The sequence below is a fragment of the Aedes albopictus genome, chromosome 1, assembly GCF_035046485.1.
Source record: "Aedes albopictus strain Foshan chromosome 1, AalbF5, whole genome shotgun sequence".
Classification (NCBI taxonomy): Eukaryota; Metazoa; Arthropoda; class Insecta; order Diptera; family Culicidae; genus Aedes; species Aedes albopictus.
The window spans coordinates 110,701,506-110,723,530 of NC_085136.1; the positions used below are offsets into that span (position 1 = coordinate 110,701,506).

Here is a 22,025-nt window from a genome sequence, read left to right on the forward strand (position 1 = left end):
TCGATTGAAGCCGTACGATGAAGATCTGACCCGTTGTCGACCGGCCATCGATGAAGCCGGCTTGATAACTTCCCACGAACTCATTCGTTTTAGGTGACAGACGACGGAAAATGATCTGGGATAGCACTTTGTAGGCAGCATTCAAAATAGTGATCACTCTGGAGTTCTCACTTTCCAAATTATTGCTTTTCTTGTGAATGGGGCAGATTACCCCTTCCTTCCACTCCTCCGGTAGCTGTTTGGTTTCTCAGATCCTGATTATCAATCGGTGCAGACAAATGGCCAACTTTTCTGGGCCCATCCCGATGAGTTCAGCTGCGATACCATCCTTACCTGCTGCTTTGTTCGTTTTGAGCTGATGAATGGCATCCTTAACTTCCCTCAGTGAGGGAGTTGGCTCGTTTCCGTCCTCCGTTGCACTGGCATCATCGTTTCTTCCGTTGCCGTGGTCTCCCGTGCCTACGTTCTCCACGCCATTCAGGTGCTGATCGAAGTGCTGCTTTCACCTGTCGATCACTTCACGTCCGTCCGTCAGGAGGCCTCTGTACTTATCACTGCACATTGCGACTCGTGGCACGAAGCCGTTGCGGTATGCGTTGAGCATCTGGTAGAATGGCACAGCAGTTCAATTTTTTCGCACTCCGCTCCTTGCAGGCGACGCTTTTTCTACCGAAAGAGGCGTGTTTGCTGTTTCCGTTTCCGTTTGTAACGTTCCGCGTTCTGCCGGGTCCCTTGCTGCAGAATTAGCCGATCGCGCTGCGTTCTTCTCCTCCAAAACTGTTCTGCACTCTTCGTCGAACCATTCATTCTGTCGATTCCATTCCACGTACCCGATGGTGCTCTCGACTGCGTCGTTGATGGCTGCTTTCACTGTACTCCAGCAGTACTCTAGAGGGGCCTCATCGAGCTCGCCCTCGTCTGACAACGCGGCCTCGAGATTCTGCGCGTATGCTGAAGCGACATCCGGTTGTTTCAGTCGCTCTAGGTTGTACCGTGGCGGTCGCCGGTACCGTACATTATTGATAACGGAGAGTTTTGGGCGCAGTTTGACCATCACCACATAACATAAGTGGAACTCCATGGTCAGAGCGAAGGAAAAAGTTGTATCCTTTTCCAGCACGCGAAACTGTTATATCTTTCATAAAAGGCGTCGAACTGTCACTTATTTTGGTAAACAAAAAACATCTGATCCAACCAGTATTCCAGTTTTGGCAAAGAATACAGGAACGAAGATTGGCATCTGAGATATGCGCAAAACTAGCTGCTGGAAATCCACTTATTCATGTTGTCATAAATTCATTGAAATCTTCGAAATAACACATCCACGTTCCACACATCGATCTCCCTTTATATTTAAAGCCATAAAACGTACTTTCGACTTGAGTTTACAAAGTTTATTACAATTTATGCCCTATTTTAGATCTTCACGTGCTGCCAGTCTAGATCTATGAGGTCTTTGTTTTACTTCACAGCAATGAAAAATGGTATACATACTGAAAAATAGTATGGCAATAATGTTATAATGCATTTGACATTTCGATGCCCTGTATACCAGCATTCGAACTCGGAAAGGCATCAACTTTTTGAGCCAGAGTTCCACTTATGTTATGTGCCATCACCATCAGTGGTCGGAGTCGATGTTGGCGCCAGGATAGGTGCTGACGTCGATAATGTCGGAGAAGTGCCGTCCGTCAATCAGAATGTGGTCGATTTGAGATTCCGTCTGCTGTGGTGATCTTCAGGTGTAACGATAAGGGAGGCTGTGTTGGAAAAAGGTGCTACGTATGGCCATATTTTTGGAGGCGGCGAAATCAATGAGTCGTAGGCCGTTTTCGTTCGTCTGCTGGTGGGCGCTGAACTTACCAATCGTCGGTCTGAATACCTCCTCCTGGCCTACCTGAGCGTTTAAATCTCCTATGATGATCTTGACGTCGTGGCTTGGGCAGTGATCGTACTCGCGTTCAAGCTGCGCGTAAAATGCGTCCTTGTCATCATCAGTACTTACAAAGTGTGGGCTGTGCACGTTTGTTATGCTGAAGTTGAAGAATCGGCCCTTGATCCTCAACCTGCACATTCTTTGTTGATCGGCCACCAACCGATCACGCGCTTCTGCATATCAACCATCAAGATGAAAGCTGTTCCCAGCTCGCGTGTGTTGCCGCAGCTCTGGTAGATAGTATGATTACCTCTAAACGTACGCACCATGGATCCTGTCCAACACACCTCCCCTGCAGCGCTACGATGCCGAACCCGCGGTCCTTCAGTAGATCGGCGAGTATGCGGGTGCTCCCAATGAAGTTGAGGAATCGACAGTTCCAATGTTTTTTACGGCTGGCTCGTAGGGTCTGACACCAACCCCCTACTTTCCGGAGGACCATAGTACACAGTTGAGCTTAGAGTCCTTCCCTGGTACTCGGACGTAGATCAGCCGCCCCTAACATGGGGATCAGACGCTGTTGTGAGCCGCTCCTCCTGGAGAACAGACGCTCAGGTTTGCCGAAGCAACCCCCCCCCTTCCCTGTCAGTTTACGACCTAAGTTCCCACCGGGATTAGTTATCCGATCTTCCCTAAGGTTGCTCGCAGTCCGGCCGGTGCCACGCGGAGCTAGGGATAGGAATTGCTGGGCAGAGGCTAGTGGATCACAATGGGATCTGAAATGCGAAGCATACCCAGTAAGGTGGCCCACACTTATATGAAAAACAAAAACACAGTAGAGGAGGAAAACCTGTTTCGTTCGCTCACCAATATTGACGGCCTCACCAGTCGAATAACAAAAACACTGAAACGGGAATACCCAAATGTTCAAGTCGCCACCAAAACTACCAAAACGGTTGGCGCACTACTACCACTGGTCAAAGATAGAACGGCAAAAGATCAACAATCCAATGTTATCTACAAAATCCAGTGCGGCGACTGTGAAGCCTGCTACATCGGTATGACGACCACGAAACTAAAACAACGCATCTCTGGACACCGATCAAATGTCAAACGACTACAGACTCTACGAGAAACAGGATATACGAACGCAGACGCAGCGGTTGCTGAAATTCGGGAGAAAACAGCACTAGTAAATCATGCAGCAGAAACGGGACATACTTTCAGATTAGACGATGTAAACATTATAGACAGAACGAACAGATCATCTAGCTTACCAATACTACACACTTAGAAATTCTGAAATTTCCACGAAACGGAATCATCAAAAAACGTAAATGTTTCCAAGACTGAATCACAAATTGGACTCAATTTTACGCGCATCATGAAAGTGCTGGTTGGTTAACAAATTCGTTTCACCAGAAACGTAGAATCAGTTTCACGTTTATCAGCCACCTTCCAACTCGGTGAAATAGCCGAGAGGTGAGAGATGTAGCTCACGATTAGCAGATCCAGTGTTCGAATCCCATGCTTGACAATATTTTACTTTTCTATGTTTTATCTGTCAAATCGGTTCTAGCGATTGCTAGACGCTAAGAAAAAATAAGTTTTATTTTGGGGTGTCTTGAAAGACGTAAATTTACATATTATAACCTCTAAATTTGTGTTTTTGAAGATGCTCGTATATGTCAGGTTCAGGACACTTAAAATTACATGATATTTTCTTGGTGTGTAGAGAGCTGCCACATCAGAAACACAGAACACACAATAAACAAACGAACAGACACAGAAAATTTAAGTATTGTATATGCGGCACTTCTACAAACAATCAAAAACACACGAAAATCAGAACGACAAAATCAAAACAGAACGAATGTAAACACCACACTAGTCAATACCACTCACACACAATGATTATATTCCAAGCAAAAACACAGATAGAAACAACTGAATGCCAACCGTCATTTTAAAACTACATCAGTGCGTAGAACAGTGGAACGGATTCCGATTTTTATTTTAAAACTTGTTTTCCGGAAAGTTAAAACCGAAAAGTGAGTACAGTTAAGAATCTTTTCAAGAGAGAATCCACTAAAGTTTTCTATTTTAGCCAACACTAAATGACGATTAGACGTTCAAACAAACACCTTAACGATAAAACAACACAATTTTCGGTAACAATCTATGTTATTACACACCAAGAAAATATCATGTAATTTTAAGTGTCCTGAACCTGACATATACGAGCATCTTCAAAAACACAAATTTAGAGGTTATAATATGTAAATTTACGTCTTTCAAGACACCCCAAAATAAAACTTATTTTTTCTTAGCGTCTAGCAATCGCTAGAACCGATTTGACAGATAAAACATAGAAAAGTAAAATATTGTCAAGCATGGGATTCGAACACTGGATCTGCTAATCGTGAGCTACATCTCTCACCTCTCGGCTATTTCACCGAGTTGGAAGGTGGCTGATAAACGTGAAACTGATTCTACGTTTCTGGTGAAACGAATTTGTTAACCAACCAGCACTTTCATGATGCGCGTAAAATTGAGTCCAATTTGTGATTCAGTCTTGGAAACATTTACGTTTTTTGATGATTCCGTTTCGTGGAAATTTCAGAATTTCTAAGTGTGTACAAACAAATTGTCATACTAAACTAATAAAACATTACAGAATCCTTGAAAAAGGTCCAATAAGGACCGAAACGTCGGGTTAAGAAAACATATAGTTGTTTTTAATTGACCAAATTAGACTGAAATGCCAATAAACCCCTCAAAGAAAAACAAAAAATGCAAAAAATGCCAAGTCTTACCTCCTAAATCAGTTGTGTTGGACTCCCAGAAGCTACGTTCAAAATTTGAGCAAAATCGGTTGAGCCTAAGGGGGCGCTCAAAACGCTTGAAGTTTGTATGGGAAAACTTGGCCTAATGTATGCAGAAATTTTTAGGCTTCTTACGGCATCATCAGCATCGGTATAACCATGTTGGATATGCCCTTCAAAATTTCAGAGTGATGATTCTCTGCAACCAAAGCGAATATTCGTATGAAAAAGTATCACTCTATTTGCTCACTGGCAGTGATTACGATGATACTTTTTCTGCTGCGTTGCTGCAGAATTGACAGTTTTTTATCACTTCAAAAACGCGAGGCAAACAATCATTGAAAAGCAAAAAGTCAATGATTCGTTTGAAAGCTTCATGATGCATTATGACACCTTAAGTTTTCGAATTTTGCTGCTAGGTGGCGCTGTAAGCGTTCAATAATAAAACCCTTTGGTATTATTGTAGGTGACTATATGCCAAATATCTTTGTCGAAGACCGCAAAGTGATCCAACGTCTGTGAAAAAAGTTATACCCTAGGTAAAGTGAGGATAAACTTTATTGTTGTTTTTCCAATACATGTAAAGGAATACATAATATCAATAACACAGCGTAACAAAAATTAACTTTTTGTCTGTCTCAAGAGCAAACTTATGTGACTCCGAAGGATTTTGGGCCGCTGAATCTGAATCCGGGCTCAGATTTGCTCTAACACGCCACAATTTTGAGCTATACCTCAATTTATAGGGCAAAATATGCGATTTTGGGCTGTTTTGACTGCAAGTCATTAAGCAAGGAAATATTTTTTTTTAAGCAATCAAAAGGTTAATTGGTCAATTAACATCTAAATTAACGACTCATGCAAAATATTTCGTTTTTCCAAATCGAATTTGATAGTTTTAAGCGATTTATGTTAGGTACGATATTTCCCATACAAGTCATCCTCCAAAAGTTGCATGCAAGTTTTCATACTAACATAAAATGCTTAAATCTATCAAATTTGATTAGGTAAAACGAAATATTTTGCATGAGTCGTTAATTTAGATGTTAATTGACCAATTAACTTTTTGATTGCTTAAAAAAATATTTCCTTGCTTAATGGCTTGCAGTCAAAAAAGCCCAAAATCGCATATTTGGCCCTATAAATTGAGGTATAGCTCAAAATTGTGACGTGTTAGAGCAAATCTGAGCCCGGATTCGGATTCAGCGGCCCAAAATCCTTCGGAGACACATAAGTTTGCTCTTGAGACAAAAAAATGTTGCGCTGTGTAATGAAATCTCAATACTTTGCCTCACTTTGCCTAGGGTATAACTTTTTTCACAGCCGTCGAATCACTTTGCGGTCATCGACAAAGTTGTTTGGCATATAGTCACCTACAATAATACCAAAGGGTTTGATTATTGAACGCTTACAGCGCCACCTAGCGACAAAATTCGAAAACTTGAAATTTCTGCATACACTTGGCCAAGTTTTTCCATACAAATTTCAAGCGTTTTGAGCGCTCCCTTAGGCTCAACCGATTTTGCTCAAATTTTGAACGTAGCTTCTGGGATCCAAAACAACTAAGACTTGGCATTTCTCGAAATTTTTGTTTTTCATATAAGTGTGGGCCACCCTAATACCCAGCCTTTACCGTGACGGGAATCGAACCCGTCGCCTCCGGATTGGCGATCCATAGCCTTAACCACTAGGTTAACTGTAGTAGGACTAGTAGGAGTGTTATAACTTTCGTATTACTAGAATACCAAGCCCGAGCAAAGGGATGGGGGGGAGGTTAGAGAATGTTGTACTAAAAGTTTATTTCGTTGAGGAACTTAACAATCGTATTCTGGAAGATCATCAAGAAAACCTTTATGGTCACCGGCAAAAATTGTATGGGTGGATGGGCTACGCAACCAAAGGAAATAGTGAATCAGGTGACACCTGAAGGAAGACAAAGAAAGAAGTTCATCAGATATTCCCCCAGAGGTTTCTTCATAAACTATTGAACGTATTTCTTTGTTTTTTTTTTTTGCTGGAGTAGCTGCTTTAGTTCTCTCTGGATTTTTTTCTCCAAGTTCTTTGAAAAAAGTCTAGAAGTTCATTCGGAAATGATTAAAGAGAAATGTTTGGGAGTTGCTTCGAAAATTCTTCTATGAGTTTATTTTGAGAATCCATGGAAAAAGAAGAATTTATAAAGGCAATCTTGGATATTTTTTACAATAAAGGACAATAAATCGATAAACAGTCCTCATTGCAATATATTCATACATTAGAACTATGTTTTATGAATACCACAAATCTCATAACATAACCGCACCAGTTTTGCTCCCACCCTCAGTGTTTCCACCAACAAAAGGCTGATGGACTCGGACGACCCAACCCATACCACCGAGCCAAACTGGGCTCTTCTCGGCCCAGCAGTAGAATGGTGGACAGCCAAGATGGCGACCACCCTACAGTCACCCATCCCCCATCCGTCCGTTTACTTATAGGTAAGTCCACATGAAAAATAGTGGACATGCGCACAACTCTAGCGAACGGACCTGTACCGAAAAGCGTGAAAATGGGAACGTAGAATAATGATAAGCTTGCTGTTTGCGGTCGATCACGAAGGGAAATGTAACAAGAGAGTATGGGCTGGGCTGAGCACGTCCTGCGTCCTCGATATGATGGCCAATGGCAGAGGAGCACGGGATTCACGGGATGGAAAATGCGACACAAAATGAGGCTAAATGGATGCTATATGGTAAGCGATTTTATTGGCCACTGCGGTCGTAAAAATGATACGACGGTGATAATGCCCGCGAATGGGGATGGTTTATCGTTGGCATAAAAGAAGTCGTAGAATGACGAGGGGGAGAACGATGCTTTAGACAACTGATGTCGTAATGGTTTTTTTTTATTTAAATGGTTGGGATCATGAGATTATGTCGAAGATTATTTTCAATGTTTGCTTTATACTTCTATGTAGACTATATCACGAAAATCTGTTTAAAAGATTCCTTCAAACTGTTATGATTACTTTCAATAATAGTTATGTTCCAATGACGCGCTACAGCTTGGTTGTAACCACGTTCGAGTTTGTTCTTGGTGTTTATTGGATCACTCCAATCTGCTGATCCCAGGATATAGTACATACAATTCATTAAATTTCATGTAAACTTCCGTAACATACCATGTAATTAATGTAAAAAGTAACATATTGAAATCATGTTTTGTTTTGCCTTTCTCGTACACTAAAGTGTACTGAAAGGCTATATATTCACTCAGAAAACGAATTTTCGATAGAAGGCTCGGAGCATTAAGTCACATATCAATCAACTCAGTTCGACGAATTAAGATGATGTCTGTATGTGGGTATGTGCGTATGTGTGTATGTGTGTATGTATGTCTGTGTACAAAAAGGTCACTCAAGGCACTTCCCATTGGCCGATTTTTCGGATTATAGCTCGAATTGAACCGGAATTTTACCGCCTTGTTTGCTATTAAAAACGGCTCGGATCGGTCAAGGCGTTCCGGAGTTATTGCCATTTGAGTGATCCGGACCAGCACCGGTAGAACTGACCACATATAAAACTGAACCAAGTCCCTGACTAAGCCGCACCATGCGACACATCAAAGTGCGGCAATTTTTGTAACCTTCAGCATGGTTGACAAATTTTGTGCGAATATCATAGGATTCACAGGAGACCGAACATTCTACGATCAGTTCAAAATTCAAGATGGCGGTCTAAAATCCAAAATGGCGGCTCCAAATTCAAGATGGCGATTTATAATGGAGTTGTAAGCCCTAAACCATGCAATATGGGTATATTTTGTATGGGGAAGATGTTTGGAGTCCAATTATGGCGTGACGATCATAACATCCAAGATGGCGGCCCAAAATCCAAGATGGCGCCTCCAATTCAAGATGGCGGCTGTTTAATGTAGTTTTAGGCACTAAAACCATGTAACTTGGGCAGCGGTCGGAATTTTCGCTCATTCTCACGAAAATAGAATTCTCCCTCACGCCAATTTTCAACGAAAATCTGGCTTGAGAAATCTCCCGCATAAAGAGCAGAGCGAAAACAATTTTTCACTCACTCCCAAAGGTGCGAGAATTTCGTTTGCCCTTTGTCAGCCGATTATGTTGTCTTTCCTTGACTCATATGACGCCGACGATGATTGGTTTTATGCAGTATATTTTCTTCACCCTCTGTGTGGTTGGCGTGGTGGTGTGGATAGAGTGCGCGGGTCGCGTATGTTTTTAGTAATGTTCCAGGTTCGAATCCCGTCGCGGGCACAATTTTTGTTAATCTGCTTTGAAAGATTTTGAAATTTGATTTTGAAAGCTTTGAAAATTGGGTGAGAGAAAATTAAACAGAACGAAAAGAAATTATCTGCAGGTTGAAGCGATTTTCAGTTATCATGAATCGCTACTCTCGAAAGAAGTGCTGGAGGGGAAAAGTGGTCCTCAAGCAAAATAGTGAAAATAAACTCTCCCGCCGCCGTGAGAATAGCCATATTTCGTATCGCTGAAACGAAAATTACGAACCCTGAACATGGGTATATTTTGTATGGGGAAGATGTCCGGAGTCCAAAAATGGCCAAACCTGAACATTCAAGATGGCTTTCTAAAATTCATGATGGCGACTTCAATTCAAGATGGAGGCTGTTTAAAAGAGTTTTAGGCCCTTAAACCATGCAATATTGGTACATTTGGTATGGCGGTCTGAAATCCAAGATGGCGGCTCCAAATTCAAGATGGCGGCTGTATAACGGAGTTTTAGGCCCTAAAACCATGCAAGAAGGGTATATTTTGTATGGGGAAAATGTCCGGAGTCCAAAAATGGCAACCTGAATATCCAAGATAGCGGTCTAAAATTCAAAATGGCGGCTTCAAATTCAAGATGGTGGCTGTTCAATTTAGTTCTGGGCTCTAAAACCATGCAATATGGGTGTATCTGGTATGGGGAAGAAATGTGGAGTCTAAAAATAAAGACCACAATAGTCAAGATGGCGGACTTAAATGCAAAATTGCGGCTCAAAGTTCAAGATAGCGGTTTTTTATAGTGAAATGGGAGAGCGTCGAGGTGCATTTTTGACTCGCATTTTTGAGAGCACCGATCTCGTCATCCACAAAACGCCCGAAAACGAAAATGCTACTCAATTTTTAACACGAGAGAGTAAGGCTACTCATTGCACAGCAAAAAAATATGAAAGTTAAACAGCACGTAAATTGAAGATCAACTGAAATTTGCGGCAGAAAAATGTAAATCATCAACATTTAACGTCAGCCGAGCAGCCCGCTGCTGGTCAGACGGCTTGTTTACAGATTTTAAAGCATATTCGCTTTAAATTTACATGCATCTGCTATAAATCATGCCAGCCACTCTCCGTCATCAGCTAAACGAACGGCTGCTCGCAGCTGTGGCGGTTTCCTCGTTCTCTCTCTCAGTACTCTCTGCAGCAGCCGGAGCATGTCGAGAATGCGTGCATTATGGTAGAAGCAGTTTAACTTTGACTGTCTGCTTTTCAACAAGCTGAGATAGCCGAGAGAGCTCGGGCGTGCTACTCACACCCCAAGGATCTGAGTTCAATTCTCGCTTGGAGCTCAATTTTTCTTTATATTTTCTAACAGATATCTGGAATGTAATTTTAAGAACGCACAAAAATTTCCATCATATATGACGGGGTCCTTTTGTTACATTCGATCCGTCATAAATTTACAGGTTTTTTTCGAACTGTGTGCTTTTTCAGCTCTGTTTCTTGTTTAGATGACGAGATCCGTGCTTTCGGTATTTGCAAGGCAGCCATTGTGACGACCATCTTTGGATTCGCTCATATATGTCCTTAAGACATATAGGCGCAAACATCAAAGCTACATAAACCACATGATTTCTGGTGCCATGTAATGGTTTTTTGTTTAACCTTCCGTAACTCGCGCGGTTGGCTACCTGCGTCAGCACCACACTAAACGTTATCGTTAACGTATGAAAGTGCGATATTCATCAACGTGTCACTTGAGTTTTGTTGAAATGTGTTTTCGAAGGCACGAGGAAGGCGCCATCACCGCTAGGTGGATTAATTTGTTTTTTTTTTGTAATACTGATGAATCAACCTCAAGCGTGTTATGATCACTTGCGAATGTTCAATAGTTCAACAGTGTTCTAAAAGGGAATTTTAGTCAACTCTTTGTAGGTTATAATCAAAGAAACAGAAGGTCTTTACAAAAATAACCCCTGTTTAAAGAGTAAGAAACTAGGAGATGGTGAGTTTTATAATAATTTGCAAATAATGAACTTTTCAGTTAGTAAAACTCTTTTTGAAGACTTTAGATTACAAGTGGTAGTCGAAATATGCGTATCTGTCAAAGGATACGCATTCAGGGCGGAATTAAAAGGTACAAAACTGATTACACTCATTCGAACTTTTTTCGTGATTCCTTGGGAGATGTTTTCCGAGATTCCTTCTTTTTTTCTTCATCGATTTCTTGTGGGATCTCTACTAATGTTTTTTTTTCAGCTATTTCTCTCGATATTCATTGAGGGATTTCATCAGAGAATTATATTTTTTTATTGATTCTTAACTGATTTCCCTAAGAGATGTCATCTAGGATTCTTTCAGGGATTTCTCTTGAAATTCTTCCAGAGAATCTTTTCGAGATTATAATTTTTATGGTTTCTCCATGACAACTTCATGGATTCCACACGAGATTCCTTCCAGCAGATTTTCGTGCGTGCTGTTAAACATTGCTCCAGAAAATTTGACATTACGGTGAGCCGAAATAACAGCCGGGGTACGATTTTTAATAGATCTGGCCAACAACATGTACACGCTGGTAGGTGGAACTGAGCAAGACAAGACTAGCTCGAGTGGCCCAAGATGCATATTTCAGCATTCTGTACTGCCTTCCGGTTGCTGATCATCAACACTTCGGTCTTATGATGGGCCAGCACCAGTTTTCTCACGCACATCCAATTCTCTACCATTTCGATCGCCTTCGAGGCTAGTATTTTTACTTCGTAAGGCGGCGCTCCGACCATGAGCACAACGTCGTCCGCAAAACTAACAACTTTTACTCCTCTCGGTAAGCTCATTCGCAGCAACTCGTCATACATCGCGTTCTATAATATTGGGACCAAGATTGAGCTTTGAGGGACACCCGCGGTTATGCTCATAGTCTTCTGGCCCACACGCGTTTCGTAGACCAACGTTCGGCTCCTCAGGAGGCTTCAGAGATACACAGGGACCCTTATTTTGTGTAAGGATCTCGCTATTGGCTCCCACCTAGCGATGTTGAAAGCATTATTCACGTCTAGAGTGACTACCGCGCAGTAGCGATTACCTCTTCTCTTCTGCTTCATGGCTGCTTCGACTATTTCAACAACTAACCGAATAGCGCAACTGTGCACCTGCTTTTCTGGAACCCGCACTGCAGTTCGATAGTCTGTTTTCGCCTGACTAGCTGTTGACAAAGTCAAGCTAATTTCACTACTGTACAAATGTGCAAAACTAGCTGCCGACAGAAAATCGGTTCAAGTCAGACTTTACCTGCAGTTCACTCAATCGCAACTATAGTGCTGTGGTAAAGCGTAGGATTCTCACGCAGCGACTATCGGTTCAAATCCGATGGGCGGCAAATCTTTTTTTTTTTTTGCTAAAGCCTAGTATTCATTGATTTGATAAATTCATGTTTGTCTTTTATACGTGTATGCTTAAAAAGTTGTTTTCTGTAAAAGAAATAAATTAATCTTCATTGAAACACAATGCTATTGAATTGAACTTCTATGAACTTGAAAGTTCCGACAAAGTTCCGAGTAGCATCTTAAGAAGCTTTAAAGTTCCGAGAAGTTCAGATAAAGTTCCGAATGGAACTTTCTGGCTGCTTAAGAGGCTAACAATGAGCCTTGCCGGAACTTGTGACCGAAGTTCCAGCAAGGCTCATCGTTAGCCTCTTAAGCAGCCAGAAAGTTCCATTTGGAACTTTATCTGAACTTCGCGGAACTTGAAAGTGCATTTTGTCATGGGAAGCGGAACTTTTGGTTACTTGGGCGCCTGGGCACTTTGGGCCACCAGTAAAGTGGTCGCTATGCCTATCATTTCCGCAGATGATGCACCTGTGCTTTATGACCATCATCTCCACACCTCCTGCACAGTTAGATAGATCGAGATCGGTCCTCGGCAGTTCCGTAACAGATGCCCAAACTACTGGCATCTGAAGCATATCTCCGATTGCTGAGAAACCCGCAGTGAAAACCCGACTTTCAGTTTGCCGATTCGCAATGCCTTGTCAGCAGCATCCACCGCTAGCTTGATCATCGCGACTTGCGTCCCAGACGGTCCCCTTCTTAATCGGGCTGACATTTCCTCGTCTCCCATCTCTACTTGCTCCTTCATGGCAGCTATGACTTCTTCCTCTGTGGTGATTTCGTCAAGGTCGACGCACTGGAGGACCACTTTCGGCGTCATTGCACGAACCTGTGCCATGTCGCCTGCAACCTTCTTTTCCGTAAGCTCTTTGTACGAAGAGCTTTTGTTCTTAGAATCCTTTTCATGTGCGCCTGATTTTTTATTTGTTTGCGTCTGATTCCTGCAGTTCTATAGCTGTTCGTATGGTACGCAGAACATCCAGATAATCTTCCTCGCTGGTCATTGTAATTACCGACTAGCCCCGTGGCTATACCCTCTCAGGGTCGGCGACAGCTTGCGAAAGGATCACTCACCCCACCAATGACGTGAACATCGCACTACTCGAACCATCACAAAATAGAGGACAATCAAGGACATAATGAAAGGATTGACGAACACATCATTCATAACTTAACATAAACAGTTTTATTAACTTAATATTTACAAACATATAGAGAGCTCGTTGTGGCCGTTTGAAGAACCGGTGCCTTGACGTGCAGAGAGGCGACGGGGGGGGGGGGGAGAGAGGCGGATGATGAAGGAATTCACACCTTGGTTATTCGGTGTTTACTTGCCCATTTCCAGGCAGGTCCTTTGTAGAGACAATGCCCCACGGCGAATCTCTCCGGTCGGTGGTCTTCCGGACACTGGCCGCCCGTGGAGGGGGGGGGGGTTCGATGGACAATGAGCTTTCCGGATCCTGATGTAATGCATCCGGCGGTTTGCGGTTGAATGAAGGGGTTGCAAATGTCGGCCTTCCGAATGGCTGATACCCAAGAACGTTGGGCACCCTAGCGATGGCAGGTTCGGAAACCTCGGACTGCCGGAGATTTGGGGATTTCCTCCCGGCGGCTCGTCATAAAGAGTATTGGGAACTATCGTTGAACCACCGTACAGCGTTGGCTCCTCGTACGACGCACTGTCGACCAGTGAGATGCCTTCGAACAGTGGGTAGCCAGGTGATGGCAGGCGACCCGTGAACGGTAGGCCGGCGGATTGCCGGGTAGTTGTTGAGGAAGGTCCATTGAACCGCAGACGACCTCCAGATGACGGAATTGTGGCTTCAGGGCTACTCAACGACCAATAGATCCACTCAGGTGGCTGAGGGCGGCTCGAACTTAACAGGAAAGTGCGGCCACTATCTAGATGACCGCCGTAGAACTCCGAGCATGTCGGAACCATCACGTGGGTGGACTCCTTGTAGTCAAGATGGCGTCACCGACAGGAAATTCGACTCATGGATAGGAGGGGGTCAGTCTTCCTCACTCTCCCAAAACATCGTCGATACGGCTTTGATTATGTCCGATAAACGGCAATTTGCACCAGCACAACCCGAAGGGATCACTTTTGGATTATCGGTCAACTGTTCCACTTGGTTCCCGCGATCAAATTTCGTCCGAGCCTATCCACCTCTGCTTCGTTTGGCAGCCTTTCATCAACTCCTCGCTCATCTCGCTCACCATCCCCTGCTTTCCTTCCCTTTCTTCACCCTCTATCCTCCATTCCTCTGCGCCTGTTATTCTTCTCTATTGATTCAAGTAAAGTGTTACCCTATCGCTATTTTGATCTCACAAGATGTGCCGTTTTTTTATAGTGCGAGGGGCTTGCTATGCTATAAAACCTTTTTGAATATAATTACTAGGCCTGTTCAAAGTTTGCTAACTTCTGTGAAGATTTAAATGAACTTTAGATTATTGTTAACGCACACTAGAGCCCTACCTTCTTGATTATTCTACCTTGTGACGGATATTAACCGGTAACATCATCACCACATTCGCTTGCCCCTTCTTCTTCACTCTTTTCTTGATGGATTTTGGTCCTCCACCTGCATACGTCCCATGATCCGTCCGATTTTTATTTGTCTTCCTTCGGACAACCTGCCACTGACTCTCTTTGTTGCCGTCACCGGTGCCAACGACTCGGTTCAACTTGGTATCCCGTTGCTTCTTGGAACCTCCAGGTCTTTCATCTCCCGGTGAGGACCGGTTTCACTTCGACGTGGAAATCGATATGTTTTCTTCTCGCGTCAACTTCCCTCTTATGCTGTGTTTCCCAGAGATTGCCACGCGCGTTTGCTGCTGCTACGTAGCTGATGCAATGGCGTTTTTAGTCGCTGATATTTCGCCTTCTGCTGCAATCCGCTCTCTGTACCACGCTGTGCCATTTTATCATGGCAGCACCGAGAGCTCTTCGAATCTTCAACACCAAATCCTTTATGACGTTTTGCACGTTGAGCTTTTTATCGACGAACTCGTGGAGCTCAGTTTGCCAAGTTCTTCAGCGCAACTACCTTCGGCTGTGGTTGGGGCACGTTCCATCCACTATTTGTCGGCAGCTATTGCTGCACTTCTTCACGTTGCTGTTCCGCATGTTCCGCACTTCGCTTTTAGCTGCTGTTTTGCTTCTTCTATTTGCTGATATTTCTCGTTTACTCTCTCTATGTTGTTGGGCCCCACCTCCGAGCCGCTATCTCCATCCGCTGTACATAGTTGCTTTCGTGATCTCGTTGATGGTCTATGAAACAGGGAGGCCTAGCGAGGGTTGAACACGTACCTTCATGGGGTTCGTGTCCAGAGCCAGATCAGCCCAAGTCGGGAATGTTACATCAGAGCCTAGTATAAAGAATGTATCTGGAGGCCTTCCAAGGTTTTACCGGGACGAAGGCAAACGTAGCATTAGCCCATCCGCCGCACTGCTAAGGATGATCCTCGGAGGTGTGCAGGAGAAGAGTTTATGGTAGCACAGAATGAAGAAGAGCGCAGCACTTCTGTTTCTGGTTCTGGTCTGGATTGATTATACAAGACAACGTGGTGCACCATAGACGAAGTGGGCTGACGAGTGTAGTAGGTGGGACGCTTTCTTGCTCCAACAGGAGAAAGGCAGCTGCGAACAAAATTGTGTGACGTAGAATTGTTGACTAATCTACGTCAACATGTTGTACTAAAAAAAGAATGGGAACGGCTTCCGTTAACCGCGGTCAAAGACTTTTGACATTGAGACGATTCTGTTTTTCAAGAGGCGCACATGTTGCTATTTGTTTACACGCTGTTGTTCAGGTGTTATACGATTTCCTATACATCAAACGTGCATAAAAAGCACTTCTCATCATCACAACAACGCCAAAAGGCCAATCAACAAACTCGGGGCGTCGTGTCTCCGGTCGCCACCGCACCGCCACCGCCACGTCGTCATCATTGCGCCTCCTCCGGCGCGTCGCGTTGAATGATTATTTTAAATAGGAAGCCACTACTGCAAATATTTACAAACAATAAACAAGGTGCTGCTCCTCCGGCGCCAGATCCCAGGATACCGAGCTGGAGCTGGAGCTGGAATCAGCTGATAGCCAACCGGCTGCCTTCGGTCTAATTTGTAATTGAAGGAGTCGCTGCAGGCTGGTGTAGTGTAATCTGTTTGCCGTTTGTAAACAAAAATCCGGCCACATTGGGTGGCATATGGCGTGCGAAAAGAACACGCGTATCGGTGGCAGGATATATGGGTATGTCTGGCGAAATTCCTGCCACGGCCTTGCCATACCCCGCATACTCTCTTCAAGGTGTGCACTTACAACGGCAGTCAATGGTCGTTTGGATCTACTGAAGAGGGCGGTTCAGGAGGTGAGCGCAGATTGCATATCTAATTGTTTGTAATGCTCCATGGTATTGTTATTTCAACATGCTTTTAGGACGTTGTTGTTAGCGACAGTGAACTACTCCACCGAACAACAGTTGAGTGTCAGGACCTCTGAGGCGAAGAGTTAAATATATGTTTTCCGGATTTGGAGGCACGCCGTTTTTGTGCTCCTAGGAGACGGCCTTGGCCAAAGTCAAGGAAAAATACGCTATCCGTGCCGTCGAACTATTATACACATCTGGGTAAATGGGTAAATGAACCGGCTGGATGGGTGATTGATTGTGGTTCGATTTGGCGGGAAATGTATAAACAAATTTTTTTTGCACGCAAACAACGACGCTTTCACGTGGAGGAGATGATCGTAAATTAATTAGAACTATTGTTATTATGATTTTTACGGTGAACTATTACGGTTGCCATTGTACATTCGCTTTGAAGTTTGTTTTGGATCTTGACTAAAACTAAACTACAACTGGTTATAAAGTGAACAGTATCTTAAAACAGATATCCTGGACACGCGACTACGTCAGTAATTTGGAAAGGATACTTTGAAATAGGTAAGGGCCCATATAGCCGAGGCGGTAAACGCACGGGTATTCAGCATGACCATGCTGAGGGTGACGGGTTCGATTCCCGGTCGGTCCAGGATCTTTTCGTAAAGGAAATTTCCTTGACTTCCTTGGGCATAGAGTATCTTCGTGCCTGCCACACGATATACGCATGCAAAATGGTCATTGGCAGAGGAAGCTCTCAGTTAATAACTGTGGAAGTGCTCATAGAACACTATTGAGAAGCAGGCTTTGTCCCAATGAGGACGTTACGCCAAGAAGAGAGAGAGAGAGACTTTGAAATAGCTCAAATTTAGCCTAGTAATATCTCGGCAGCAATACCTTACAGTACTTTGAAATGTAACAGTTATAATTAGAACATCTTTAAAGAAAGATTTGCACAGCCGAGACCGGGAAATAAAACCAAGTGTAGTTCTAGCAGAGTATCAAAGGTTGTCTACTTACGAAATCCACTGGTAGATGCCGGATACCGTCAGCTCTCCCTTGTCCTCCAGCGCGTACTCGATGAGCTCGGTGTAGGTGAACGGCGGTTTCTTCGTCCTGTCGAGATAACAATCAAACACAAACGTTATCACAAAACCCATTTACCGTTCCGCCCCGAAAGTTCCCACCGAAACAAAAACTCACACTTTCGCGGTGGCAGCCGACGCTGCTGCGGCAGCACTGTTCTCGATGGTAACGTTTTCCGCTACGTTCAGGTCGTCCTCTTCGATGGCCGTCGATTGATCAATCAGACTCGGGTCGGATTCCAGATGACTTCCCACCAGTCCTGTTGCCGTTGTGGTGGAGAGTGGTGTTGAGGTGGCGGTTGGGCCATGTTTTGGCGCTTGCTTGCGTTTGGCTTCCGGTGACAGATGGGGCAGATCCTCTAGCTTGAAGTTGAACAGCCAGGAGAGATTTTTGTCCTCTATGTCTTCTGGCGTTTCAGGAGTGGCCGCCGGGGTTACTGGTGGGAAGAAAGAGAATAGATGTGCAAGTTTTTTTACTGAACACGCTAAGTTTAACTACACGTTCTACGGGGTATGACTGGGTTTACGTAAAACTTGGTATTTTTCGGCTTTCAGTCACAGAAAAGTGTTGATTATTTTAGATCATTGCCAACGTTTCGATCCTGTGGTTGGGATCTTCATCAGGGCTCGATGTGAATCAACTTGTTTTCGATTCGTGTTGATCACACGGCGGAATGTCGTTTTCTTCTCTGCACCGCACTTGTTTCATTGGACCCTAGCACCTCGATTGAAATGGTGGGTGGGTACACAGTTCGAGTCACAACACTTGGCACTTTGGGAACACTTCTGTTCGTGCTGTTCGTAATTCCATCCCGGCACCCCCCCCCCCCCTTATTTAACACTTTCTGTATGAAAACCTGAAACAAATTGTATGGGTCGTAACGCTACGCTGAACTCCTCTCTCCCCCTATAATAGCGTTACGTAATTTGTGTACGATGCCTAGATTAGTAAATTAATTTCTAATCCTATTCATGCCCCTAGTCAGGAGTTAGTTGAAATAGTCATTTTCCAGCATCTCGTGGGGCAAAAAGAGCTCCAGTTAATCCGAAGCCGAAGATAAAGGAGGGGTAATGATCGTGATACGAGAGCACCATCGGGTACGTGAAACGAAGTCCCACGAGGAGTGCAGTGATTTTGGAAAAGAAGATTGCAGTACGGGGTTCTAATGCTGCAGCAATGAATCCGGCAGAACGTGGAGCGTTACAAACAGAAGCGGAAACATCAGACCCGCCTCTTTCGGGAGAACTAACACGGCCTGAAAGAGCGAAGTGCAAAGCAAGCATAACTGCTGTGTCGTTTCCAAGAAACACGAAAATTCTATCAAAAGCTCAACAAATCTCGCAACGGCATCGTGCCGAAAAAAGCTTTTTTTGTTTTTATTTACGAGTATTTTAGCTAATTCTAATTCTTGTCTTAACCAAATATACAAGGATAAAGACGAGGGCCTTATGACGGACGGATGTAACAGAGTTGGAAATGGGGGCTCGGACCGATGTGGATTATACATAGGTGCGGCGATAGGAAACTAGAAGGTGCTTTCATTCCTACGGCGCGGCGTTCCTATGTGAGTGACATTATGTTTTAAATTTGTAAACATGGCGTTACTCCCATAAGAACGCCGCAGGAATGGAAGAGCCGACTAGTTTCATATCGCCGCACCTATGAGTAGTTAATCCACGTCGGACTCGGGCCACAATGTTTTGGGGGGTCAGTTTGCTGTCATCTACCGACGAGAACGGTTGCAGAACATTCTCTCACGGTAACTGTGTGCTGCAGCAGCTTATAGCTACTCGATGGACTCGAAAGGTATTACGCAGAAAGAGATGGTTGAGGATAAGAACACTGTTAGGTTTGCTTTTCCAACGGGTTCTGTACGGCCATCGTATGATGAGATCGCAAATTTCGTGAAATGTTTGAATGTCAGCATTACCAACATGGATACGCTGTACAGACGAGCAGAGGATCATAATGTGTACCTGTAGTTGAAGAGTCAACAGGCATTCTTCAGGGCAGCGCTGAAGAACAATGCACAACCACTTCGTTTCCATTATGCAAACGGAACGATAGCGGTGGTGGTGCAAATATCAGATGCGAAAGGCAACTAACAGTACTTTCTTGTGTGTGAACTACCCAATAAAGAAATATCGCTGGTGCTAGGAAAGTACGGAAACGCTAAAAAAGTGGTAAGAGAAAAGTTTCCTGCCGATTATCGGGTTGGATATTTTCAACGGCGTTCGCGGAGTTCACATGAACGTCATATCGGAAATTCCATCCACGCTGCATTTCCTCAATTGGAGAGGAAATATCTTCTGCGCCGGGAACAAGGACAAGTGTTTAATCTGTAACCAGATAGGGCATCAGATGAACGTCTGCCCGAAAAAAACAACGTTCAGTTGAGATTGTGCATAATGCACAATCGGTCACCTATGTTGGAGTATTGAAATAGGCGGCATCGGCACAAAACGGTGAGGTGGCGGAACCCTGGGAGAACAAGACTTCGAATGCGGAACATCGAGGCACGAGAAGAAAGTGTAGAAATGGAAAAACAGGAGACAGAATTGGATTCCATGTCAGGGATGGGCGGCATGCACCGTGCGGTGCGAAAAAAAAACGTGTGCTTCACACAATATTAAGGACAGACTTGTTAGAATCCCAAAATGGCCGCCACAATGGCTGACTTTGGCACCTACTCACGATTTCGAGGGCACAAATCTCTTCGTAAACAAAACCAGCGCACCTGATCTTCTTATTTTAAGCTTATTACAAGTGAGCAAGAACAGAATAATAAAATACACTATTGTGTGAAGCTAGCTTCTTGAAATTTGTGCGTTTGAAGTTCTGATGCACTATTGAAACGGGATTTCAAGACGTTTGTCCTTAAGTGCTTGTCTCCCGTTTTGCCGAGAGACAGAGACGTATGAGTGAGAGCTTTCGTAATTGTGCGAGAGATAAATCGCAGCACTAGCTCTACGGCGCAGGGAGTAATGCACGGTGCTTGGGACTGTGCTTGTCACCAAACAGAAAAAAAACCACTTGATAAATTAATTGAAGAGTTTGTGTTTTCGGTAAAGTTGTTAAGCTTATCAAGGGTTGATGGGTCGTTTGATTCGAAATTTTCCCAATCATGCGTAGTATCAAGCCAAGTGCAAAGCACGGAGACAAGCACCGAGAGAGTGCATACGACAGAGCGTGAGAGACAGGAGCAGGCTTCCCAAAAGTACCGCATCATGATAGCATTTTGATGGCTGGCGCACTCTTATTCCCATGACAGCCTTGTGAATGCATGGTTCTTGACAGCCCACAGAATAAAACTCATACTACCTACAACATCACTGTCGGGAACTGCTCACACCGTCTGCTTTCGCTGTGCGTTCGTTCGCCGATGACAACCTCGGCTCTAGCCCAAACCGTCTCTCGTAGGCTGGACACGAAGTGACGAAAATCGCTGCGCTCGGCCCGAGAATTTTACTTCTGTTGAACGTGTCGAGTATCGTGGTATATCCCACGCTCAAAATTATCGATGCGTTTCATGTATTATGTATTTTTTCAAATAGAGAATATGTACCTGTAAGTCTTATTCTAGTAGAGTATTTTGCATAGCATTATTTTTTATTGGCATGTGAAATGCACTGCTATGTTTTCAATATAAAAGAAAGTTGAATCTCACATTAGTGGTATATTTTAGCCAGATTACAATTTTGACAAACGCTGGCACAAACTTCTTTTCGCTTCTGGGGCATCTTGTGAAAGGCACATCATGTTTGTAAAAAAATACTTGTTGAGCACATATTTTGTGAATAACTTTTAGCGTTAAGCCATGTGCTCCAGTGACAGCCTATGACACCCTTTACGCGACAGCCGGCTTGGTTAGCCGAAGATTGTCATCGCCATGCGGCCAACAATACTCACGACGTTTCCCTGAGAAAGTGCCAATAAGCATGTGGAGGTCCAATGGCAAGTTGTACACATAATACGACGGGATTGCGGAGATAAGCATGGAAGACAAGACGGAAAAGCAGAAAAAGCGTGATTTGGAGGTGGAAGCATCCATGAGTGTGTTATCTTACAAGAATAAAAAGCAAAGATGTTCATCTTGACTATAGTCTGATATATCTTCAATCGGTTCAAAGATCGATATATCAGATTAGTGAAAAATGAACTATAATGTTTTATTAAATTATATTTTGTAAGAAGTTATAATAATGTGCAAATGATTTGGGCTCCGTTATGCCCAAGTGGGTC

General features: G+C 43.8%; 1 protein-coding gene across 1 annotated transcript in view; it reads right to left on the bottom strand.

Moving 5' to 3' along the window:
* Positions 1 to 22,025, bottom strand: part of LOC109397730 (uncharacterized) — a gene marked incomplete at its 3' end in the record, with an annotated part of 68,587 nt that overhangs the window by 15,447 nt on the left and 31,115 nt on the right. The window contains exons 3-4 of the mRNA XM_062854951.1: positions 17,901 to 18,219; positions 17,718 to 17,813 (exon numbers count right to left, since the gene is read on the bottom strand). Coding sequence (XP_062710935.1) covers positions 17,718 to 17,813; positions 17,901 to 18,219 — 415 coding nt within the window. The remainder of the gene's footprint in view (positions 1 to 17,717; positions 17,814 to 17,900; positions 18,220 to 22,025) is intronic.